Source organism: Denticeps clupeoides, chromosome 19 (genome assembly GCF_900700375.1).
Source record: "Denticeps clupeoides chromosome 19, fDenClu1.1, whole genome shotgun sequence".
NCBI lineage: Eukaryota > Metazoa > Chordata > Actinopteri > Clupeiformes > Denticipitidae > Denticeps > Denticeps clupeoides.
Genome location: NC_041725.1, coordinates 2,737,771 through 2,765,115, shown reverse-complemented (window position 1 = coordinate 2,765,115; position 27,345 = coordinate 2,737,771). Strand labels below are relative to the sequence as shown.

Sequence of the window (27,345 nt, the reverse complement as noted above, 5' to 3'; positions counted from 1 at the left end):
GTTTCCGCCCTGTCGCTCTCAAGCCATTTGTCGACCCATGACCCCCTCTGCTTGGGGGGTATCGCAGCCCGACGAAGACACAAGCGGGGGACCCCAAACAAATGGCTGGCCTTTCACGCCTCTTGTTCGGGGGAGGCCGTTTGACGAAGATATGGAGAACAGAGAGGTGTTGAACCTCTACGCAAGACAGAAGTACAGAATGCCATGGACTCGTGACGTCCCATCTTACAAAGCACAAGGACAAAATCCTCGACCTTGGACATGTGAGGTCACAACACTACCACTTGTTCCAACATACTAACACTATAGCATTGCAATATTAGATTTATAGTTATGTCTCTATGAATAATGGAACAGAAGATACATGGACGTGCTTTTATTTTCTCACTCTCATATACTCATACATTTTTAATACAGAGAACCAAAGGACAAATAAAAATAACTCATCTGACAGAATGCTTGATTACTCTGATTAATGAGGCCATTAGCTCTAATTGTGACCATGTGATGGAGCATTTTCCTGTAATTCATCCACGTGCCCAGGGAGTGTGTGGGGATGGTGATTTGCTCAGTGGCACCTCAGTGGTACCTTAGCAGAATTCGAACCGGCAACCTTCTGATTACAGGACCACTTCCTTAGTCGCTAGGCTAGTGTCGCTAGGCACTGATGATCTGTGAGCTGCAGAGAGTCTAGTGGGTAACACACTTGCCTATGAACCAGAAGACCCAGGTTCAAACCCCACTTACTACCATTGTGTCCCTGAACAAGACACTTAACCATGAGTGTCTCCGGGGGGGGACTATCCCTGCAACTACTGATTGTAAGTCGCTCTGGATAAGGGCGTCTGGTAAATGCTGTACATGTAAATGTATATCTGCCCCCCCTCCCCATATGTCCTGCCTGCTGCAAAAAGGGACCTCAGAAACATGGCCTATATTATATATTATATTATAAATACTATATTTTGCTGAAGACTTATGAATACTGAAGTCTTGCTACTGAAATTTCCCTTTACTCTGGGCTTGGATTTCAAGTTTATTGGTTTGTGTTCCTGATTGGTATCTGATATTATTAACATAAATTCATCCTCACATCACTGACAATACCTGCTGCCTCTATAGATACAATAAAGCACTTATTTAGTGCTTGTTTGGCAAGTATTTTGACAAATTACCAAGCAACTGGAAATATAGCTGTAAACCAAGCAGAACTGGTATATCCTGGATCTATCCAGGAATGATAGATTCCATCAATAACCACATATATTGTATTACAGTGATTAGTGGGTGAACGCCTTTCAATACCAAACCGGTTCATAGGTGACAGATAGATTGCAATACTATAGCATACATAATCATGGTATTATGTGGAATGTTTTTCATTATTCACAATCTTAATATGCAGCCTGTGCAGTTTCAAACTGTAAACATTTTTATAGCATCTGTGCATGACGCATGCATTAGGCGATTCAGTGCTCAGCTCCAGTGTGAACACGTGCTAGACTGCAAATTGCTTTTGGGGTGTTTATATCTGAACACACCGAGGGAGCGAGGAGACATGTGGGTCACACGACAAGAACCCGATGGGCTTCACACTTGGCAAAGTAATCAGCAGTGATCACGAGACTGCTGCGTGATCAGAGCTACGTATCTTTTTCTTTTAGGGCTCTGTGTTTCTTCCCGTCTCTCACTTCGTTCCATGTCCACAGCAACTGAGCGAGGCTTTGTTCAGAGTCGAGGTGGGGAGCTGGGATAGCTTCATGTTTTTCCATTGTGCAGAAATGCTGTCTACAGAGAGGATATCTGTCATCTGTCCCAGTGCCATTGCCACCCATTACACTGTGTGTTTTCCTGGGGTTCGATCGTGACAGAAGCATCTGAAGCCAGTTTTCTGGTATTGTTCAGAAATGTGTGTGTATGCCTGTGCCTTCTGTGTGTAGAGAAAACCTTATTTGAAAGCAATGGCGCATGAGAATAAGAGTTGATTTGAAGCTTTGCTTCCAGCAGTCCTGTTATACCAGAACGCAAAAAGTATATATAACACACACACATCACACACTTAGACATTTGATTTAATATCATTGTGTGTTATACATATGTAATAACATTTGTAAAACAAGACCTTGAAGTAAATCCGCTGCCACAGTGACGTGTGTGTGTGTGAATGAGTGTGTCAAAACAGTCTGTGCTGTGTAACCATGAGTAGACATAATTATACAGGTTTGCAGGTCACACAAATGCTAATTAGTTCAGATGATTAATCATTATTTATTGGGGCCTCTGCTGAAGCAAGTACCTCCATATGGTTGGAAACATATTTTTGTGACATGGACTTTTGGCCTGGGGCCGGGGTCATGTCATTTGAAATTCCAGAAATATTGTTTTTTGATGTGTTTTGCCTGTATATAGATCTCCTTTCATCGTCACATGACTCACAATGTTCTCAATTCGTCATTTTTAATGTTAACTGAAACTTCTTGCACCTTTCAAGCTCTCTTTCTCATTACGTGCTTTTCTCCACCTTTACATCACTCTTTTTTCTTTTGTCACCTCTGTTATTGTGGGTTTTTTTTTTTTTTGCACACACTGCTCTTCCCCTCAGCCTCCTTTACCTGTCTGTTCCGTTCGTCTCTCTCTTGCTCCATCATATAAACTACTTCTTAGACTCTTCCTTGTGTTCTAAAATAGCTCATCTGACTCACAGCTTTGACAGCTCTGTGTCTCTCCCGGTCTCTTTCTGAGCATGAGCTCCTCCATTTTTACTGCTGTCACTTGTGCGTCTTTAGTGTTAAACTGGTGAGCCATTTTAATTCTGACAGGGAGAGAGATGGAAATGGCAGGTTTAGAATGAGGGTGGTTGAACACTCACCCATAAACCAGAAGACCACAAATTTCCAGGTTCAAACCCCACTTACTACCATTGTGACCCTGAGCAAGACACTTAACCGTGAGTGTCTCCAGGGAAACTGTCCATGTAACTACTGATTGTAAGACTCTCTAGATAAGGGCTTCTGATAAATGCTGAAAATGTACAGTTGAGGCTTTCAAAACAGTAAAACCGTAATTAACCAATCCGTTTTGAAACCACACCCATGCAGTCAACTGGCTTACTAACAACATTCAATCATCATAAAAAGACTTCCAGGAACAAGGGACACATGAGAGGGACCACTGTTACTCACCAAGCTACAGACAAAGTAACCTGCCACACTACACTGCCATCTCCAAACAATCCACAGTGTCTAGAACTGCTGTACGTTGCACAATTGCCAAGTACACGGAAACAAACCTGGCCATGGCTGTAAGCAGCAGATTACGAGAACTCTGGAGACGAAAAAAGTCAGAGATCGGACGTCTACCAAGATGAGAGTCAATGTCTCAAGGAACACAGTTGTGAAAGCTCTTTATCGCGGAGGGCTTCAGACCCATCGTGCCAGAAGAACCCAATTACTAAAAAAGCGGCACATCAGAGACTGACTGAAGTTTGCCCGTGAACATTTGAAAGGTAAAGATGAGTTTTGGAGATCTGTGGTTTGGTCTGTTGCGACTAAACTGGACCTGTTTGGGCACATGGGTGTTTGAAGGGGTGCTGAAAATAAATGTTCATGCTCGGAAAACCAACAATTTGGAGCAGCTAGATCAACCTGCAATGGAAGAATGGGCCAAAATCCCTCAGGAGACCTGTACCAACGTAGTGAAGAACTACTCTAATAGACTTGTGTCAGTTTTGGGTCACAAAGGGTACATTATTGACAACTGATGGTCTGGGGACAAATTATTTTGATGACTCTTTTTTTAACTGTATCAATAAAATATGCTTATTAAACTTAGTGGACATTGTTATTTTTTTTTATTTTCCAAAATAACATACACTTAAGATTTTCTTAGGGAATACATAATTTCATAAGGAGGCCTAGTAAAACTGTAAATGTTGAAACAGAAATCTAAAAGTGATTGTTTTTGTCTTTGTCTACACAACAGAGCACAGCACATGGTGCACACAGTAAAATGTGTCCTCTGCATTTAACTCATCAGTGGGCAGCCATGAAAGTCGCCGGGGGAGCAGTGTGTGGGGACGGTACCTTGATCAAGGGCACCTCAGTGGCACCTTGATGTGAACCTTTCAGCTAAAAATCCGCTTCCCTACTTGCTATTTGATCAGTAGATCAGCACCACTTTAGTGCTTCCTGCCATATATGATGCACAGTTGCATCATATAAGTTTTTATAATATTATGTCACTTCACCAAGAAACATCTCTGATTAAATATTCCAGCCAAAGCAACAGCATGTCGGCAACAGCTGGACATGCAATGTACACAATGTAATATTCAAACAGAAATTGTGACCTTTTGGATAAGAGGAATCCTGAGAGGTACAATCAAAATGCCAGGTTGCATTAAACTGTTGTATCGTGTTGAAAATATAATATGACTATTTGCATATTCATATCTGCATTTTTCTTTGTGTCTGGCATTTAAATGAATTAAGAGTTTCAACACGGTAGGAATTGCATTCATCCCTATATTCACTGTATTTCCTCCTCAAATCATGCAGTGGATACGTTGGAAAGCGTTTTTATGAACTGCAGCCCGTGACGGTGTCTGCTAGTGAAGAGTGACAGCGCCTGCCAGTGACGAGGACAGGAAGAATGCTATAATTAATAGTCGGAGATGATGCCAAGCACAGATACCTGGATGTCCGCTACAAACAAAAACCACGTGATAAAGGAGTGAGTGAGAGCGGACAGAAAGGGGGACTTAAATGGAAGACAGCAGCAGTGAAGGGGGCAGCTGCGTTGGAGTTTCATCTCATTCGCGGGTTGACGATGGCGGTCGGCTCCTGCCAGTCTGTGTGCCGACGGCTATCAATCAGCAAGCACCACACAGCCTACACACCCCCATCCGCCTAGTCGGGAGCCGGAATACGCAGGAACTGGACTCATACTGACTGGAAGGGAATCTTTTTTTTTTTTTTTTGCTGCAGGAATATGTCGGTACTTAAAATGATCAGCAATTGAAATTGTGTCTTCGGGTCAACACAATGAAATGTGTCCTCTGCATCTATTCATCACCCTGTGTGAGCAGCGGACAGCCATGAAAGGTGTGGGGACGGTATCTCGATGAAGGGGACCTCAGTGGCACCCTGGCGAATCGGGAACTGAAGATCACCGGAGGAGACCAGAGGAGTGAGCGGCGGGATGACAAACAGGAAGTGACCTTCCTAGAGAGCGAAAGAGTAAAGGAGGGGTTGTGCCAAGAGCGTTCATTTCCTAAACCGATGTCACGGAGTCTCCAGGCCCCTCTCCAGATGATGAAGAGGAAGTGCTTGTCTGTGACTTTCGTTCTGATGATCAGTTTGAGTCAGTTTCTGACTCGATATATATAAAGAGAGGACTAATACAGGAGTGATTATTGTTGGGTCAATAAGCTATAACAACCAGGAACACAGGCTCACTTTTGATGGCCTGGTTACTTACCGGAGGCGACAAACCATGTCACCTTCACTGGCGCCAGGAACAGAGAGCTCTTTCTACCAAGCGGCAAAAATCGGGAGCAGATGGCCAGCATCAGATGTGTAATTGCTTCTGATTATGTTACAGCTACATTTAGCCATTTATATAATGCTCTTACAGTCACTAATACAGTAACTCCGCCCTCGGCCACACACCCACTCAATAATCTGTGCAATAGCCCGCTGCTTCTACTGTATATTTATTTGTTAGGGGTTTAAACTATCATTGTGTTAAAGAATCTGTGCATTGTTTGCTATGGTGTGCAAAACTGCGATACTGTGTGCAATGCATGTTAAAACATTATTATGCGCAATAGCATGTGTTGTTTTCTGAATGTGTCCTAAATCACTTAATTACTTCCAATAGCTTAGCCACAATAGATTTCATGTGTAATATTACTACTTGTTTTTCAACTCAACAGCACTCGTTATAGATAAATATTTAGCATTTATATATATATATATATATGTGTGTGTGTGTGTGTGTGTGTATATACATGTCTATTAATATTGTGGTGTTTTTTTTCTACAGATTTTATATGATTTTTTTTAGACCTATTCTATATTTATATTGTTCTTGTCTATCTGTGACTAGTGTCTCTCTGTGTCATCAAATAAATACTTTCCTCCAGGATGAATAAATTCTGTTTGCAGATGGGGTGACATGTTCCCGACTCTGGTCCGGGGTTTCATGGTGTCTACTTCCTGACTGTGTTAAGTCGATGTGTATAAACACAATCCCATTTATGTCTGTACCATGTCCTGTCCTGTCCAACATGTATTTTTCTATGTAACTCCCATTTTCCGTGAAGCTGTGCGATGGCCATGGTGACATGGGGTTAACGGTATAGCAGGGTGTGTTTGTGGGAACGAAATAAAAAGGGACAGCGGATCTCAGTCCCCCTACTAGAATGTTCTGAGTTGTAAACAGCACCTTGCAGCAGTGGGCGGGGTCCTCCAGATGTGGCCCACTAGGCAAATAACCGCGATTCTTTTATCATCAGAAACTGCGCGATTATAAGCATCGATTGAACAGCCAGGGCAATTGAGTTCCATTGTATCCGCTGAAAGACAGAATGTGCTGTTGATCATTTTTACATGTAGTCAGAAATCAATAATTATCCCGGCCAGTGGAGGATGGGACACTTTTCCTAATTAAAGCAGGCGTCCAGGAAGTGGACGGTTCGTGGTTGGTGAATAACAGCTCTGCTTCTTGCTCGCTCTGCTGCGGTTCCTTCTGGGAAATGCTCGGACTTCGGCCCTGCGGCACAGTGCGCCCTCCGCACGATCAAAGGCAACGCGAAAGACGGAGTACGTTTTTTTGTAGACAATGATAAAAGGGCCATTAAATTCCACTCTGCAGACGCAACACGCACACAAGGGTAAGATGGGTGTCGATTTGGACGGAGCAGCTCAGGTCACTTCAGCAGACCTCTCCCCGAAGCCCGAGCGCGGACATGTGGAATCTGCCCATTATTTCTGCTTCAGATGCGCCGGGGGTGGAGGGGGAGGCTCGCTCTGGATGTATGCGTGCATTTAGCATTTAACAGAAATGGAAAAAAAAACCTCGGAGACGATCCTCCCTGCTGACAGCTCCCCGAGGCTTAAATAATTTTGCATATTAATTGTCTGAACTACTTTCTCTATGTTGCACAGCTGTGCGTAAATCTGTGTGTGTGTGTGTGTGTGTGTGTGTGTGTGTGCGTCACCCCGCCCTGGGTGAGGCCCTGTGACCCGGAATAAGAATATGTGGTTCTGGAAAGTGGGAAAGAGAGAAGTTAGGAGTGCAGCACAGTCTCTTTTCAGGAGGTCAGAGGTCAGGCCTGAAGAGGATTGCCCACCATGCTTCTGGCTTCTTCCAAGTGGACATGGAACCCTGACAAAGCTGCCGTCTTTCTCTTCTTGGGGCTCAAAGTCATATCCAGAAGCTGCTGCTGACGCTGACGTCAAAAGTATACTCCGAGCCTCCAGTACTGCTCGCCTGGTACCTCCGTCTCTGAAGGTACGGGGAAGACGCTCATCTAGACTCTTCTCTGTCTTGGCCCCTCGGTGGTGGAATGAACTTCCCCTCGAGGTCAGAACAGCTCAGTCACTGAGAACTCAGTCACGGCAGCTCAAGACCTTCCTCTTTAGAGAATATTTAGATGAACTTGTAACCTTCTTCTTGTCTGACTTCTGTATAGAAACTACAACAGAGTGAATAAAAAGATTGTATTCATAGTTGGTGTCCTAGTGAACCAGAATTGATCACTTCATTGATGAAGTCTGCCAAATGCCCTAAATGTAAATGTAAAAAGTGGCAACAGACAGGACAGTGACAGTTCTGCTCCTCTGATGACGTAGTAGCCGGCGTGGGGAGTGGGGGGGGGGGGGGCGCCGCGCGAGGCGAGCGGGAGAAGTGCCGCGCGCTCCGCGAGTACGCGGACGGGAGCGAGCGCGCCGCTTCTTCTCCGGACCGGGAGCCGAACCTCCGACTGGACCCGGCGCAGAACCCGGGATGGCGGGAGCGAAGTGCCTTTTAGCGACCCCGAGGTAGGCAGCGCCCGCGAGTCGTGACCGCGTGGGGGGGCGGGGGGGGCACGCGAGGGGTCTTGGTGACACTCCGGTTGGGGCGACAAATAATGGCAGTCAGCTGTTTTTATAGATTTTGTGTTTTTTTTGTGTTGAATTAAATTGCATTTAAGTGTTAATGAACGCTTTTTTCTCTCTTGCATCGCTATGTCGGCGTGTGCGTGGATGTATACATATACAAGGAGGAAAAAATGCTATAATATAATTTGGTTTACATGGTGGTTCATTCTGTACTGTCAGAAACCATCATCAGTCTGGCCACCAAAGCGTAAAGCCGCCAGTGGATCCCAAGCAGGAACCGTCTGGACGGACTGGGAGAGAATGTATTTCATATCTATCTATCTATCTATCTATCTATCTATCTATCTATCTATCTATAGGAATGTATGTGTGTGTGTGTGTGTGGTGTGTGTATATATATATACATATATATATATAGAGAGAGCGAGAGAGAGAGGAGGGGGGTGAATATATTTGAGATATATATGAATTCATAGATTTGATGGCCACAGCATGTGTGGACATTTTTCATATACGTGAGATATGTGAACATCCGTAGGTATTCCGTAAAGTATTTTGTCCAGATATACTCGTCTTCAGCGTTAGTGGTCTCCTGACAGGATGTCAGGTGTCTGTGGACCATCTTTTGAGACGTGACACCGGCCCCCGGCTTCATGTGGGGCTTTGAGATCAGGTCCGGAAGTTGTGCCCCCCGAGAGCGTGGACCCACGTCTCCAGTGTATTTCAGTGGGCGGCATCTCTAATTAACCAGGGTGACCAAGGTGAGACGCCACGAAGAACCGACGATATATCCAATTCCCTGTATGCACCATGATGATTCCATGCCATGTGCCATGTGCCAGGTGCCATGTACCCCTGCTGTCATCCGATCCGCTCCTTAATCGGACCCTTGTGGCTTCACATCGTCCCCGATGGCCTTTTATTGTTTTGTAAGGGGTTCAGGGACCTCCTGATCTTGGTAATCCGAGAGGCAGCAGCCTACATTGGTGACACTGCTGATTATCAGCAGCGCTTAAATGACAAGTGAAGCCGAACACTGTTTGTGCTTTAATAAGCCTCCATGTAAGGGAACTGGCGAGGCCGCTTTAATGAAATGCCAGTGAAAGACAGGCAGATGAAAGAGTCATACGTTTCATCTGCAACGTTTGCACTTTACTTTTCAGATTAAAGTGAAAAGGAGGCCGATGATTATATTTCTACCTCCTTGTTTTCTCTGTTACGGTGATTTGTTTCAATTCAGTAATGAAGCAATAATTAAAATTCCATGAATTCTAACCAGACATTCCTGTGGAGTTACTTCCACACGGAAAGGTGCCAAGTTGAAGAGAAAAAGAGTAAGCAGGTGTTTTGCGCTAGTTTGGGTACACAGGAATACATATGTGGGGCAGTGGTGGAAGCAGCCCCCTATTCAGAAGGTTGCCAGTTTGAATCCCGGTCCACCAAGGTGCCACTGAGGTGAAAGCACCGTCCCCACACACTGCTCCCCGGACGCCTGTCATGGCTGCCCACTGATCACTAAGGGTGATGGTTGAAAACAGACGACACATTTCATTGTGTGCACCGTGTGTATCACAATGACATTCACTTCACTTTATATCTGACCAATTTTTTTTAATGTTTCTTAAAGGATAAGGAATCTTCCCTCTACAGGACCTTTAATATCATTATCTGTTATCAATTGGTTTAATATCAATATCTGTTATCCATATTTTTAATTAATAAGTAATGGTCATATGATATGACCTCTTGACTGAAATGAACAATAATAACTATAATTATTCATATGGGCCACTGGGCACCACATCCTTTGGGGCTGAGGGGGCATCGCCTGTTGGACTGAACAGAGTTGGTGCCGGTTATCAGAAAGGGCAAATTGGGCAGTCAGGTGACTGGTCAGGTTTAAGCCCCTCTTACCTCTGTGTCCTTGAGCAAGATACTTAACCCTGAGTGGGTCCAGTGGGATTGTTCCTGTAACCTGGGCAATATATTATTTAGACCAGGAGTCTCCAGATCTATTCCTGGGAGGCACTTATCTTGGACGTGGTTGGATTTACCCTCATTGAATGCACTCGGCTTTCGTGCTAATTGCAACCTAGCTCTGAGATGGAGAGGACTAGGTTGTGTAGGGCTGATGTCCTCCAGGACGTGGTGCTAGAGACTATGGGCTCAGCACCTTCATCAGTGGCCAGTTTCTGATCACCGCATGGCGGTTGGCTGAATATTTTTTAGGAGGTGGACAGCTTTACACCCAGCAGAGGTCTACAGGTCCACACCAGCCAGCACAACATCTTCTGCCCACTCAGAGTCACTTCTGTGTTGAGGATTACGGGTCAACTGGTTATTGGCCTCTCTGATTAATGGCTTCTGTAGCCAGTCCTTTAATAATTACAGATATCATGACCACTGTGTGAATGCATCCTCACCTTTGTGAGTGGACGTGTTCTACAGCGCTGCTGACCTCGTGGCTCCAGGAGAGCCACAACTGGTTCACCATCATCGTTATGGAGATAAGTGGATGAGTGGCAGGCAGACCTAGAGAAGCCTAGTGGAATGGAAATGATGGTAATTACTCTCAATACTCACACGGAGCGTCCACAACACAGCTGCTGCTGGAAGCGTCACAGAGCAGGGAGCACACACACGCACACACACACAGACACACACACACACACTTGTATGTCATCTTTGTAAGGGCTTATAGTAACAATATGTAACACAATGTGAAACGTATAACAAGAATGTGGAGACAAAATTAGTGGAGACAAAATGTCCATACTAATACAGATGTGTGAGGTTGTCCCTCTGCTGATGAGCCATAAAATGATCACCACAGAGATGCAAAATGAATAACACTGATTACCCTGCTGTAATGTCGCCTGAAAGTGTGTGGGATTCATTAGGCAGAAAAAATGGACAAATGGAAGGATTTCATTTTGAAGGACTTTGTTGATCCTGCATCTCCTGTGTAATTTTCCTGAAATGGGAAGCAGGGGAATTAGCAATGGTGTCATGGGTGTCTCGTCCAACAGCTGAAGAACACCAATGTTGGTTCTGTTAGAAAGTGGCAGAACACCCAGCGAATGACAGTTCCCCAGGTGACCATGACGACCTGTGACCGCCACCAAGAGCAGCTTCAGTTGGCACGTGTGCATCAGAACCTTCAGGCGTCCCATCACACGCTAATGGGGACATGACCTTTACACAAAGGAGCCGCTACTGACGTCTTGGTGCCAAACTCCACAGCATTCCTTCAGGGGTCTAGTGGAGTCTACGCCTCCAACAAATATATTTCTTCCCAAAAATCTGTTTAGTTGTCCATTTTCCTTACTGTAGCTTGATTGTTTTCAGGGGTCTATTGTCTCCTTGCCGTCGAAATGTTTAGCTTATTATGTTCTCCTCCTTCCACAGCATCATTTATTGATTCCTTCGTTCTTTCTTCTATTGTTCCCCTGGCGAGCTGAGCAGCTATTCCCTTCTTATTCTGTCTCTCCTCCTCATACCAAGAGGTTTGGAATGTCTATCCTCCCCATCCTTTACTTTACTTTACTTTATTTAGCAGACACTTTTATCCAAAGCGACTTACAAGAGGAAGACACCAGCAATTCTCGTTCGATTTCTATAGAATATTGAGTTTACAAACTAAGAGCCCTGATAAGGCTCAAACTTGTCAGTGAAGAGCATGCTCCGAGATTGTTAAGTGGTAGACGAAGAAAAAATTAGAATGTACATATACATTTTTGTATTGTTTTGTGCAATGTGTACGCATGTGCGTGTGTAAGTGTTAGATTTGTCTGTAATACTTTTTGAACAAGAGGGTTTTCACCTGCTTCTTAAAAGTGGTGATAGTCTCGGCTAGTCGTGTGGAGGAGGGCAGGTTGTTCCACCAGCCAGGGACAACAACGGAGAACAGAGTTGACTGGAATCGGAGACCCCGTGAAGAAGGAATTTCATTTGCTGATCTGAGAGAGCGTGCAGGAGTGTAGCTATGTAGTATTGTATGGATGTAGGAGGGTGCAGTTCCGAGCAGCTACCGGGAGCCAGTGGAGAGAGGTAAGAAGAGGCTGATTGAAGATGAGACGGGATGCCATATTTTGGATCATCTGGAGTGGTTTTATGGTGACTGCAGAGGCTCCAGCCAGGAGAGAGTTACAATAGTTGAGTTTTGAGATGACCATTGCCTGGACGAGGAGCAGCGTAGCCTGTTGTGAGAGAAAAGGCCGAATCTTGTGAATGTTGTAGAGAGTGAACCTGCAGGATCTGGAGATCGCAGCAACGTGATGGTTCAAACTCAGTTTGTCATCTATCCAAACTCCAAGGCTTTTTGCAGACGCCGTGGGTGTTAACAGTAGAAAGCCAATTTGAATTGAAAGGTTTTGCTGAGGGGAATTGTTGCCCAGAAAGATCAGAATCTTGGTGTTGGATAGGTTGAGTTGGAGGTGTCGCTCAGACATCCATGCTGATATGTCTGAGAGACAGGTCGAATTTTTTGTTGCTATAGTAGCATCTTCTGGTGGGAATGACAAATAGAGCTGGGTGTCATCAGCATAAGAGTGATAGGAGAAGCCATGTGATTGGATGATGTGACCAAGTGAGCGAGTGTATATTGAGAATAGAAGGGGGCCAAGGACAGAGCCTTGTGGAACCCCTGTGGTTACCCTAGAGAGGACAGATGTCTCACCTCCCCATGATACCTTGAAAGAACTGTCGTGAAGATAAGAGGTGAACCAATCTAGTATGGTTCCTGTAACTCCTAAATCTGAGAGTATGGTGAGAAGTATTTCATGGTTAACTGTGTCGAAGGCAGCAGATAGATCAAGTAGGACAAGGACAGATGATCTGCGGGCAGCTCTTGCACCACGAAGGTCATCCATCATTTCCAGGAGGGAGGTTTCAGTTGAATGTCCTTTCCTGAAACCAGACTGAAAAGGGTCGAGAAGATCATGCTCGTGGAGAAATGAGGAAAGTTGAGCCAGGACTGCTCTTTCAAGAATTTTTGAAAGAAAAGGAAGGTTGGAGACTGGGCGGTAGCTATCCAGTAGAGACGGGTTTAATGTGGGTTTTTTGAGCAGGGGAGCAATGACAGCCTGTTTGAAAGCAGTGGGGAATGTTCCTGTTGTGAGTGAGGAGTTGTTCAGTTGTGACAGGACAATGCACTTTTTCGCCACTTCTCTTCATTTCAGTCCCTGGTTTACTGGGACAGGTTCGTTAATCCAGAGGACAGCAGGGAACTCGGTGCCTGATGTGACACACTGTGATCTTTCTGACGGTTTTGAGCCATATCCAAAAAATCTGACCTTTGTCTCATCCAGCCAGAAGACATTTTATGTTGCGCTCAGTTGTGGGTCACTGGGTGCATTTGTCGTGGCCAGAAGGAGAATACTTTAGACTTGTCTGTCCGTACATGCCTACTGGTAAAAACATGGCTGACGCTGAACATGGTTGAGCATTTTGTGCCAGTGCTCAGGTCTGTGAAATGAAATTATTGTAATTTGAAGTTGATAGTTGCTGTCATAAATTCTCTCACCTCACCTCTGGCCTTGACATCTTATTCTCCTGATTGGTTTAGGGGGACAGCCTTGTCCGTTTTGTACCTTTCAGTGGGAGAAGATAGAGTCTGTCGTCCGTGGTTGTGCAATCAGGGGTTGAGCTCCTGGGTCCAGCACAGACAGCTCCTCTGTGTTAAAGGTCCCATGACTTGAAAATGTTACTTTGTGAGATTATTTAACGTTAATATGAGTCCCCCGGCCCGCTCAGAGAGCGACAGCTTAGACGGTTGAATGTGGAATTTGTCCCCTTATGACGACAAAACGTTTTGTCTGCGCTAAACTATGTTGTTGGTGAATGGACGAGGGGACGAGGAGGAGAGCAGCCTACAGAAGTGAGTGGGCATTCGCGGAAATGACGCCAACAACACCATTCACCACCCACAATGTTTAGACAGGAAGTCGTGTTGGTGCTTTTCCAGAAGAAAATAAATCCCCTTATGATGACACAAAGGGGTGAAATTCCCGATCCGACCGTCTGAACTGCCGCTCTCTGAACGGTGAAGCTAAATGACCAATTAATTTACACCAGTCACCATTTCTAGCCACTGCATTTCTGGCCACTGACCATAAACAGGCTCGGGGAACTCGTATTAATGTTAAATAATCTCACAAAGTGACACTTTCATGTCCAGGGACCTTTAAGGCAACAACATGGATGCACCCAGTAGTGCAGCAGATTAGAGACCTTTAACCCTGAAGGTCATATAACTACCTTCCACATGATTAGCGTGAAGCGTGATTCCTGCCTTACGTCCGTGTATGTTGTGAGTGAGGGGGAGTTCCAGCGATGGCGATGCAGGCGATGGTGCTTTTACGACTGAGGTCGCAGGTTCAGGTCCTTAAAAACTCAATTGGCTGCTTCACCACAGAATCCATCAGCGGTTCAGTGCTGGCAGCACAAATAAGATCTCAAGGTGAAAAGAAGTGACAGGGGAGGCGTGTCCAGCTTCTCAGCTCGATGGCTTAATAATTCAGGAGATGGAGCCATGATGGAGTCTCAGCAGCAGTTCGGGTAATTGGCCTGTTGTGATCCAACAAAAATTTTAAAAGACAAAAACTGGAAAGTGGAGTGTTAATGAAATGCTGAAGACAGAATTTGTTCTTGGGTGGATGATTATTAACATCCTGTGTGTGTGTTCATGTCTCTGCAGTAACTTCCAGTCATCTGCCTTGTTTGATGCTTCTGAGACGACTGATGTAGAGGGTGTGACCACAGAAAGCACAGTGGGATCCACAGTGACTGCCTGCAAGAAGGTAAATGCATGTGTGTGTGTGTGTGTGTGTGTGTGTGTGTCCAGAGGATCACTTAGATTGACACTTTATACCGTCAGTTCACAATCCTATTCAGCAGCTCTTTATCATCACTTAATCCAATCAGAAAGCGAGACAGAGAGGGAGAAGAATACAAGCACTGAAGTGGAGAGCTTTTATATCGGCCTTGTTGGTCCCCTAATTCTGTATCTGAAGTCTCTTTCCAAAATTCAGCCTTGGTGCAGAATTACAGTAACTTTGATCCAGTCCCACAATGAGATTTTCCAGGATGTGTCTGTAGCTTTAAATGCTAATGAGGAGGAGAGAGGCGGGACAAGGAGTAGAGCGGCCTATCGAAGTTGAAATGATGTCATCAACACCATTCACCAACCACAATGTACTGCAGACAGGAAATCGTGTCAGCATTTTTCTAGAAAAAATAAAATGAACCCACCGGCTCTTCAGACGTGATGATTTTTTTTTTAATCCAATCACTCATTTTTATATCCAATCACCAAGCACCATGTTTGGAAGCCATGACGGTCGGTGGAGATCCTTTTTCAGGGGAGGGTTGGGAAATTCTCTGGGCAGAAAAAGCATGAGACACCGGACATAACCTTTCCCCTTATGATGTCATAAGAGGCCAAATTCTAGATTCAACCATCTGAGCTGCTGCTCTCTGAACGGTGAAGCAGAATGAACAAAGCACCAAGAGGGGAGTTAAAAGGGAACAGGAGGGGAGTTAAGGGGGAGCAGGAGGGGAGTTAAGGTGGAGTAGGAGGGGGGTTAAGGGGGAGCAGGAGGGGAGTTAAGGTGGAGTAGGAGGGGGGTTAAGGGGGAGCAGGAGGGGAGTTAAGGTGGAGCAGGAGGGGAGTTAAGGGGGAGTAGGAGTGGAGTTAAGGGGGAGTAGGAGGGGAGTTAATGTGTGGAGTCAAGTGTAGCTCTGGCTGGTTGCCACTGGTGGTAATGAGTGTATACTTAAACAACTCAGGTTTTAGCTTCTGTGTTTAGTCTATCACAGTCCCAGCACACACACTCACACACGCACACACACACACACACACGCACACACACACACACACACACACACTCATGGGCAGGTTGTTCATAAGTACATTGTTCTATAAGTTAATTATTGTGTTGTAGGAGCAGCATGGGGTCTTGGGGTTTATTTGTGTGTGTGTGTGTATGTGTGTGTGTGTGCCTGTGAATGCTTGTGTGGCATCTCTTGCTGTGTGTACCATCTGTGCAGCCTCTTGGCTACACAGAGCGAGGCACGGTAGAGAAGAAATAAAGAAGTGTTTCAGTCATGTCACAGATCACAGAAGTTTAACCACACACTCCACATAAAGCACACAAACACAGCCAAAAGGTAACCTTACTCCTAAAGAGATCAGCAAATAAACAAAATCCAGTTTTCCCCCGTTATATTTAAACAGATGCACACACACTGACATCTCTCACACGTTCCTACACATGAGCAACACACACAGATAAGAACACATAAGCTCTGAGGACCAAAGAAAAGTCAGACAGACTCTGTGTGTGTGTGTGTGTGTGTGTGTGTGCGTGCCCTCGCTGGAATAAATGTTTCTCTCTCTCTCTTCTCTGTATGTCTTAGTCTGTGTTTGAGTTCAACTTTCACACGCACGCAAATGACATATCGCAGGCTCCGTGTCACCTTGGTTAGGTAACAGGAGGAGGCTTTTTAATGTTTTAGAAGCTTTTCGTCATGAAGCCATTTATGCACACTGATTCTGTAATAGCAGTGGCCTTCAGTGACTCCTGGCCTCACAGGATTTGCTTTAAAAATGTCACACATTAAGCAAAACAAGAAACAACCGCTATTCAATATGCTTTTTCAGTTATTTCTGCATCTGTAATCACTGTAATGAATGTGAATTATGAATTCCTTCCCCCGCTCTCAGGACACTTTAATACATAACTCATTATTAACCACTATGAATCTTTACAATCAACAGTATTGTGTTGTAACAGTATTGACGAAGAGTCCACAATGCCAGAAAGCAAGAAATCTGGATGCAGGTAGAATGGTTGGTCACGTTTTTATATTGAGTGGTGGATTAACCTGCAATATGGAGTCTTCAGCAGGTGACAGGGTAGTGCAGACCGTGGGACTCATTATCGGAGGGTTGTGGGTTCACGTCCTGAACCGCCACACTGATCCCCGGGTGTTGGTTTAAAAGCAGAGGACACATTTCGTTGTGTGCACCGTGTGCTGTGCTGCAGTGTTTCACAATGACAATCGCTCCGCTTTCTTTCTAGTTTTACTGTGGTGCATTAAGATTGAACATCTCCAGAGACAGATCTGATTTTACCCCTTTGTGTTCATGCAACATACAAATACATCGATTTTTGCATCACACGAATGAACGAAAGTGAAATGATCCAGCAGAAGCTAGCCATTCCTTTCAACCACTTTTATAGACAATATCTGCTGAAAAGGACAAATATTTGTTGAATATTTGTTGAGACCTACTCTCCGTCACTGTTTATGGTCACCATGTCATCCTTGTAGGAACAAATGAAGCTACTTTGCAGCATTGGAATGAGAGAGAGAATTACAGGCAGTTAACCTTGTGTGACAATTAATCAATAATCAATAGCGCTTTGCAGATCCTCTCTTGAGTCTAAATGAAGTCAATCATCACCTACCTTCTTGAGAGGAGTGGAAGTCAATATTACACACAAAGGTGCACACACACACACTCACATACACTCACACAGAATAATAATAAGTTTTGATGGATGTGTAAGGGTCATGACCTCTGTAGAACAGATCTGTACAGCAGAATAGATCATAGTAGCATGTAGCACAGCTACATTCACAGGATGTAAAAGGCTGTAAAAAGTCAGTCAGGTGTTGGTAGAGATCATTGCGTTGTACAGTTGTGTGTGTGTGTGTCTGCTGCTGCTACTCTCTGGTTGTTGTCCTGTAGTGTAATTTCCTCGTCCGGGTCGGCTCCATTAACGCCGCTGTTATCTGCCTCCCCCAGGTGCTGTGCAGCAGCAGCCCTCTGGACTCCAGCGAGTACTGGCTGCGCAGCGATAAGAGCCTCTGCCGCGTGGGCTTCCTGGAGGAGCAGAGCGAGCGCGCCTGCACGACGGTGAGTGGGCCGAACGCCGATCGTCGACGCCCATTACCGGCAGGAAACTGGGTTAAATAGACGAGGCTTCGGAACTCCAAGATGACGGGCACCACCGCAGTGAATTTGGGTCAGGGCTGGATGGGCTCGTGAGGTTAGTTTCGGTTTAATAGTGAACTAAGTCATGCCGGTGTGAGCAACCAGCTTGTCTGCCGGTTGCCGGGGTAATGATGTCGCTGGACGACACCGGGGAACGGTGACGGACTTCCCGAAACACCAGGGTAATTATGGGATTTCTGGCTCTGCCGCCGATGAGCCCATCCAGATACGCTGATGAAGGGTCCGCTGTTCTCCAGGGGAACGTCAAGTTCATGTTCTTCACGCCTGTAAGTCAGAAGAAGAAGAAGTGGATTTTTTTTTTTTATTGACCTTTGGTGACAGAAGCAAGCTCTGGAATCAGAGCCGAACATTAATAAAACATGGACGCATGTCCTTCCCGAAACCTCCGCATTATACACATTGCCATTCACTGCAACTCGACTTTTAGTCATTTTCACTAATGTGGTATTCAGATGAATTTTGAATTTTGTCTTTATCGCTGAGGAAAATCATACAGTCTCACTGTTCAACGTGGACAAGAAGAGGAGGCTGAGGGTGAAGGACCAGCGGACTGTGGCCGCCTGCGATTTATGTACCGGCTGGCGTTCCTGTCAAAACCTCCCGGAGGTGCGGCGCTTGTCAGGAAGGTTCGCGAGCTCGATGGGGGCGAGTACAGAAAGCAGCAGGACCTTTTAAGGCTTCATTAGTCGAGCATAATGCACGATCAAAGCCCACACATCCTCATCAGCCCGGACAAGCGCCCAGCCACCGGGCCATTTCACCGGCAACAGGGCTAATTACCCCTGCCCCTAAACTCATTTAGACGTTTAAGAGGAAACGATGGCGTGGTATTAATGTATCGTTTCCTTAATTGCCGCGGAGAAATTTTCGCTGTGTCTGCAGGCTGCTAATTTGATACTCGACCGGGGCTCATCTCACTGGAGATGAAGAGGCGCAGGATTTACCCTCATAATCACCCCAGATCCTCTCCAACAAATCCAAGCTGGTTTATATGTATGACCTGTCTAAAAAAAAACCTTCATATGGCAGCTGCCCTATGCTCGAACATACAGTCTAATGACGAAGAACTGCTGAACAGGTACTGGACGCGCCATACAATCAAGACGCCGATTACAGAACACGCGGGAGGGCTGAACAACTCGCTGTTAATTGATTTGTTTGCGTGGGCCTCTGCAGCAGCCCTGAAGCCGTGCCGCTGAGAGTCACGTTCAAAATCAAACCCCCTTATTGACTGTCGTCACCGCCTTGAAACAGAGAGCCCTGTTTCTGCATCGACACGTTGGCTTTCGTTTCATTTGAAGAAAATCCAATTCAACTACAAATATCATGTAAGCGCAGTAGAGTGAATTTCCCGGCCTGCAGTGTCCTTCTCTCCGTGGTTATAAATACAGTTTGCCGTAAATGAGACATCACAGTCGGGGACCTGGACTCCCTTCAGTCCTGAGGGATTCACACATCGCCACAGCAGACTTTGCCCAGCCTTCTGTCTGTGTGCGTGTGTATGCGCGCGTGTGTGTGTGTGTGTGTGTGTGTGTGTGTGTGTGTGTGTGTGTGTGTGTGTAGAGTAAAAGACCATTCTTCCACATCACAAAAGTGTCCCATGCTAAATACACTCCCACACACACCAGCTGCCTTCTTGTTCATTTTGCCAAAAGAGAGACAATGAGCCTTCGTGTAAGTGTGTGTGTGTGTGTGTGTGTTGATAGTATGGTTCTCTCTTTTCTGGTATCGGTGTGTGAATTGAGAGCACACATTAATATTTTTGTATCTTTTCCTGAATTTGTGGTTTTTCTGCACCTGCGCAAGGTTTCTATACTATACCCACACTCCCAAGAGCCACACACTGACACTCCAGAGACACCAGTCTGATTTCCGCAGACGTAGGCTGTTTCTTATGTGGCGGGAGAGTGACAGTGACACAGCGAGAGGGAACTCTTTTAATTTCATTCAATCAAGTGCCAGTCTTACACCTCTGGACATCCAGTTCATCCAATTAGCATATAGACTGGAGCTCAGGATGTTCAGCGCCCTACAGTACAGTACAGTACAGTACAGGACAACACAACCCGATGGACACACAATGGATGGCTGTCACTTCTGTTTATGCATGTGACATCATTATGAGCATAATGTGCACAGATGCTCTACATTGCCCATTGTCAGAATATGATTTCTTGTGCTTTCATCTTGGCATTTAATATCTTCAAATGTAAATAAATATTCATACATTGTTGGGCAGAGTCAAAATGAATTTACATATGGACATAAAATGTTGTCTGCGGATATGTTCTCATGGCAGCATAATTGCCTGCTCTACACTAATAGAATGCAAGAAGAAGGTCGTTAAGGCCTTGTCTGAATGCCACACGCATTTTTGTTGCGCTTTTGTAGCTTAGTTCAATTGCAATGTGCTTGATTTCTGTCACAACCATGCTGGCATGACAAGGCAGGTGAACGGAGAGGAGGACGAAGAGGTGACGAGAAGACGAGGAAGGAAGGACGCAATCGCATGACATCACGAGACCGGGGTTTAATTGTGAAGTACAGGACAGGGGAGACATCCGAGACACTGGTGAACATGGAACATAACTTCAAAGACCCGACGGCGAACAGAAACGAACAGGGCAGCTTCATACATTTGACACAGGTGAGAGATTAGGGACCATTACACAGGATCTGGACCGGAGTAACCCCTTTCAGACCAGATCGTGACAATTTCAGTAGAAAAGGTTGCATATCATGTTTATTTGGCGCCATCCCTCTGAATGGCAGACGCATTTTGGCTGCGCTTTGTAGCTGCGCTCAATCGCTGCTTTACTGATATTATCTCAACGCTGTTTAATGCTTGCCGCAGTGTAATTACACACAGTGAAATGCGCAGCCAACTGAACCATCGTGCTGCACTTCTGTGGTTGCATTCAGCATTTATTTGGCACCATCCGAACATGCAGCTGACTGAACGTTGGTGCCGAACGGCCTCTCAACGGCGAACGCTCGTCGCTGTTTAACGCTCTGTCTGTTGCTGTTTGCTGTTTGTTGGGATTATGGAAGAAACTAAAGCCAAGAAATGGTTGCATTCAGCATTTATACCGCGTGGACCGACCATCCTCTGAATGCCATTCACATGTTTGTTGCGCTTTGTAGCCGAGTTCAATTGCCGCTTGCTTGACGCTGCATAACGCTTGCCGTTGTTTGACACCCGGCGGGACCTCGGCAGAAAACGTTCAGCTAGTGCCGAACGTCCCGTAAACGCCCCTGTGGATGCTTTGATTTGCGCTGATGAGCAGAAAAGCCGGATTCTGTGTGAATGAGGCCTAAGTCCAAGTATCCATCTAGAAATAAATTCAGCACCAAACAGGACGACGTGAATAGAAGGCTCCAGCCGTGTTCAGAAATTGGCTCCACCCAAAAAAGCGAGTGTTTTGATGTGCGGGTGAGAGTGCGGTAGCGTGTGGAGGTGGAGCCTGATCCAGAGGGGGTTCTCGTGGGGTCTTGGGTTCCTCAGCACCACGGACCGACAGAGCGAGCGCCACGTTTGATCACAGCCTTATGTTTTAATGGATGACTCCTCACCCATCTCCTTTAAAGCAGTCAAACCCGTGCTGATAGTACCAGTGTGCCTTCTTCAGCGACTTCTAAACACACTGTGCTGCAAGGATACGATAAAAGTGGGCGTGACGATCTCACACCTACTGAATTGCAGGCTACAGTGCAAGCTCATATAGAAGAAGAAGACGCCACAGGCAGGTGTAAACAGAACATTGCTGTCTGTCAATCATTTATCTGTACTGAGAGAATAAAATTAGAATTCAAACTCCAGAAGCATTTCCTCTCTATGGTTTTCCCATGTGCCATTATTCCTTTATTTTGCCTCCATTTTATTTTATTCATTGTGTCGCTTTGAGCCTCCTTATGACATAGGAGCAACAGCTGGAAACTGTAGCATATACCTTTGTGTCCTGTTGCATTGTCAAATTTGTCAAAAGCCCACGCACACAACTTTGTGTATTTGAAAGGCTCCATATTAGATAAGGTTAGACATGCGTAACCAACTGTTTAGTTAATTATATCCGATTATTTTTCGCATTAAACAGAAGACATTTGCAGGCAGCATGCGCAGAACTGGATGTCAGCGCAGCTGAATTGAAGGCAGCGTAATGCATTGTTAATGTGTACCGAGGGTAAGAAAATGGCTGCAATATTCCCATGTCTGCATGAACGTGCCACTCTTCAAATGCAGTCCATCGCCTTACACACGCCAGGCCAGAGCTGTGCTCTCTTCTTCACATGGCGTATCCTGGTTCTACACACACACCTTCAGCTGGGATTTCAGGTGTGTGTATTCTTCTCACATGGACGAAAAATGACTGCATATATAATATGTGTCACATTTTTTACACAAGGGTCAAAGAAGAAATGTAGACTTCATATATAGAAGTTCCTCACACAACTCGTCCACGCACTGCCTCTACTGCATTTCCACGCCTGTCCATCATTCACCCGGTACGACAGCTCGCTCACTTGTCCGGCAATAGGGTCGCAACTTCCGGAGCCCTTCCTGGGACTCACCAACGCGTGGGGAACACACACACACACACACATATCATTTACTCACACACATTAACACACTACACACTGATGTATGCATGGACACACTTCCTCTTCACAATCTTCACACATCCGACATTCAGAGAGGGAGGCTGAGATGAAGTGGGTTGTGTTGATCATGGACAATTATGTTTATATGGATTAAGGAGAGTGATCATATCATGAGAAAGGATGGCAGGTGTGTGTGTGTTTGTCTTGAGAGGTGTGTGTTTTCAGGTTGTCTAGACTCCAAGCTCTTCAGAGTAGTTGGGTGTGATTGGGCTCCCTGTAGCAAATGGATAGCTGCCATTCCTCCTCCTCTGTCTCACCTCTGTCTGTCTTTCTTCTCCTCTGCTGGATTATTATACATCTAGAAGTTGGAGAGGTCAAGCTGAGATGGAACAAAAATGATAAAGCACCTTCAGGAAAGAGACCGAGAGCAGAGAAAGAGGGGATAGGTGGATGTGTGTCTGCTGGGAAAACCTAAATTGACGTCAGAGGGAAAGGGGATGTTAAATCACTGTGTGTGTGTGTGTGTGTGTGTGTGTGTGTGCATGCGCACGTGCAGACAGAGGCCAGTTTGCTGTGATTAGAGTTAAGGAGTTTTGTCTGCCTGTATAAAGCTGTTCGCCGTCGAGTCGTTGTTTGGTGATGTTTCCCCTGTCATATGCTCCATGTAATAAACCACTGTCATGTGACGTTGTGCGCATACGTCCTCCTTTGTCACCATGTCCGGCCACCGCATGCAGTATAAGATTATATGTGAGAGAAATTGAGTCAAATTAGGTCAGTCTACCTCACTAAAACTAATATATTTTATTTGATTATTAATAGACAAAATCCATCTCTTTGACTATTTTATGCTGTGTGTGTGTACAGTAGTGGCTCTGTGACCTGTCAGTTCATCTGTTCAATTACATCTCTACCCAGTTAATTAGTGTTCCCCTCCTTCTCATCTCTGAACTCCTCCCCTGCAGGAACAGCAGGTCATTGTGAGTTCAGGACCATCAGATCACACAAACAAACACAAAAATAAAGGAACATACACACAGATACAACATATCTGGAAAGTATTCACAGTATGTCATTTTTTCCACTTTTTTTTTTGTTACAGCCTTATTCCAAAATGGACGTGAAGAAAGTTTACTTGGCAAATTTATTAAAAAAAACTCTGAGAAACCACATGTATTTACAGCCTTTGCTCAATACTTTGTCGATGCACCTTTGGTAGCAATTAAAGACTGAAGTATTTTACCAACTACACTGCAGAAACATCTCAAGGATCATCAGGGAAAACAGGAGGCACCTGAGCTCAATTTTGAGTTTCATGGCAAAGGCTTTTCTGTGAATACTGTGAATACTTTTTTTTTTTTCTTTTGTTAGTTTTAATACATTTGCCAAAACCTCAAGTAAACTTTTTTCACGTTGTCATTATGAGGTGTTGTGTGTAGAATTTATGAATTTAATGGAATAAGGCTGTAACATAGAATGTGGAAAAAGTGATTCACTGTAAATACAGAAAGTCATGTGAAAATACACACACATTCAGAACTGAACAAAAACACAGATATAGGTACAGCAGTATAACAATATATCCCAAATAAACCCTAAAGCAATATTTTTTCTGTACTTTATTGTATACCTTCCTATCTTTCTAAAGTGAATAGATTTGGTTAATAAGATATTAAAATACTAATACATATACAAGGATGCACTAATGAAAAATTCTCTCACAGACACATACACACATACTCAGGACAGAATGGTGCTCTAGGGTAGTGTCTCTTGCACTCATACTGCTGTCCTGATTGGTTAAATCTTCGGTTTGGCCCAGAGCCTCTGATTGGTTGTTTGATGCAGAACGCGCTACTTGAGCTGTGATTGGTGGGTGTGTTTGTGTCCTCAAGCAGAAATGCTGATTTGCTCCCTCATTGGGCAGTTAGTGAAGTGAAAGGCATGCAGACACACAAACACACCCACACACAAAGCCTGAAGCAACACACACATCTGTCATTTACAAGATGTCAAACGTTTGAGAAAAAAAGATGCAGAATCACATGCAACACACTAATTGTGATGTACAGAACTCACACACACACACATTCACTCGTATATCAGATTTTGTGTGTGTAACAACATTTAGATCCCCAGCTGAGCTGAGAGGCCGGCGGGTTTATTTTTAAACGTTGTCATGAATAATGATAAAGTGTGTGTGTGTGTGTGTGTGTGTGTGTGTGTGTGTGTGTGTTTCGGGGCTAAACACGTCTCTGGCTCTCTCTCTGACCCGCTGGGGTGACGGAGCCTCGAGTGGGATGCTGTCTTCCCTTCAGGACTCCAGATATAGAAACGCACTAGACTGCACCCGCTGTCTCTAATGATAATGGGTTAAATGATTTTGCCCTTGGAAAGGACACTTTCACTCTTCCTCTTCCTCCCCCTCATCCTCCTCTCCCTCGCTCTGCCTTCCTTTCCGCCTTTCTCTCCCCCGTCATGGTGGGGTTTTTCTGTTTTTTTTTCTTACTTTCTCTCGCTCGCTGCTCTGTCCCTGTGACTGGCTGTGATCTGCTTCTCACTGCACCATATTATAAGAATGTTTTCATGCTGCAGCAGATGATGCCGTTCTGTGGAGATAAGAAAGAAAATTACGAGTGAAATGGAGGATTCTAGAACAGAACAGTGTCAGGTTTAAAGTCCCTTTTAATACCAATAAAATGTATTTTTAGTACCAAAAGGTCAAGAGTAATCTCTGATTTCATGTATTAAAAAAGTTTGTGTGAATTACGTGAATATACATTCACGTAATTTGCTTTTCTTTTTGCCCTACATTTGAGAAAACAGAACACTTTGGCCTCAAAACATTCAGGCTTAAAAAATAAGGACAAGGCAAGGACAGTAGCGGCTGCACCTTTAGGACACGCCAGATGTCCTGCAGCCGAGGTCATATGTCTCGTTTTCTACGGGGGTTTGGAACTGTTACATTTATGAAAGTAAATTCATAATATTTTTTTTGGTATGAGCATAGAAAGATTTCACTGTAACAGTTTTTGATTTCTTGCATTGCATTTCTTGCGCTCCTATTTCTTTTCAAATAAAACTAAAAATCTATTGATATTATTCAACCATTATCACTTGCCCCCGCCCAGTATTGTTATTCACCATGGTTTTGTCAGCTGCATTGTCTGAAGGAGTTGCTTGTGGTCTGTCAGTATTTTTGTGTAGTTTTTGTGTTGTCTTTCTGGCCTGACTTGACTCGCATGACATAACAAAGAGGGGGTTGTGCTTTTGTTTGTGTTCATTTTATTGCTCATATTGCTCAAGAAATCATTTGGTCACTGAAAAATTTCTTAAAAAACAAATACACCACGGAGCTACGAAATCTCTATTGTTGTGTTGCATCATGGGGAATCTGGTCTAGCAGCACATTCAGTCTGACAGCAACACTTTTGTGCAAGGAATTTTTGCACAGAAAAAGATATAAAAGAATAAAACAGAACTGTCCCCCAGCTAATCAGAACAAGTGGCATTCCAAAACACGTTCATTGTCAGAGAAGAACAGAACAAGCAAGTTGCCACGGAACACGCTGTGACTGAATGATAGCTCTCTTGATGTGGAAATTGACAAATTCAAGTTCTTGACTGGCCACTATGGGTCAATAAGCAAATAAGCGTATAATAAAAGGCATGCCTATTCAGAAACATGTACTGGGGGGTCTCATGTAACCTTAAAAAAAAAAAAAATCCACAGCTCGTGTGCAACGGGAGAACATCAACACACCGCAAATGAAGCTAGCATAACAGGCTGTGCATGAGTCGGCAAACAGAGCCGGAGGAGAAAAAATGACGTACCATCTACACCATTAGATTTAATTGGTAGAAGAGAATAATCCTAATCATGTGGCCGCTGATGTGACACAAAAGATGGCACTTTGCACATTGGAAATTGGTTGCCATTGTTACATATTAACAAGTGACCTGCATATCAATGCGTTTGTGTTTAGCTTTCTTTTACCGGCCGAACAAAACTGATTACGACTCAGTAATTACTATGTGGCTAATTTTGAAAAGTAATTTGAAGAAACAGTATTTTCACGACTTGTGTACCATCACATTTTTGCATGCTCACAGTTCCCATTCTGTTACCCCAGAAAATATCTTTACATCATTGTTCCCACTCCTGTTGCATGTTTCTCCATAACTTTACATCCAAGCCATTGTCGTTAGCTATATGCTACCATGTTTCTGGCCCATGTTTGGCATTCAAGAACATCATGGTTCTTGTTTTAACACAAACTAAAGATTCGTAATTTCAACAAATTTATACACGCATATAATATCAGTGAAAAAACATAATGCTAATCCAGTCTGTGAAGCTCTAAAGTGGTTGTAGCAGAAAACCACTAAGTCACAGGTTCAAATCCCACCTACTACCATTGTGTCACTGAGCAAAGGTAAGACACTTAACCCTGAGTGTCTCCAGGGGGGGACTGTCCCTGTCACTACAGGTTGTAAATCACTCTGGATAATGACAATTGATAAATGAAATTAATTTAAATTAGTCTGTTTTGTAGTAAAAAGGACACGTATACACAAATTTGTGGAAAGTTCAGGTCCAGAAAATACAAACCAGCC

General features: G+C 44.5%; 1 protein-coding gene across 6 annotated transcripts in view; it reads left to right on the top strand.

Moving 5' to 3' along the window:
* Nucleotides 1-27,345, top strand: part of sphkap (SPHK1 interactor, AKAP domain containing) — a 125,275-nt gene that overhangs the window by 76,804 nt on the left and 21,126 nt on the right. For 5 of the 6 annotated variants that reach the window (XM_028961149.1, XM_028961153.1, XM_028961151.1 and 2 more), the window contains 2 exons: nt 14,803-14,905; nt 17,920-18,030. In XM_028961149.1, the coding sequence (XP_028816982.1) occupies nt 14,803-14,905; nt 17,920-18,030 (214 nt within the window). Of the gene's footprint in view, nt 1-7,898; nt 8,046-14,802; nt 14,906-17,919; nt 18,031-27,345 lie in introns of those variants that run through there. The other variant, XM_028961150.1, reaches the window with a different exon arrangement.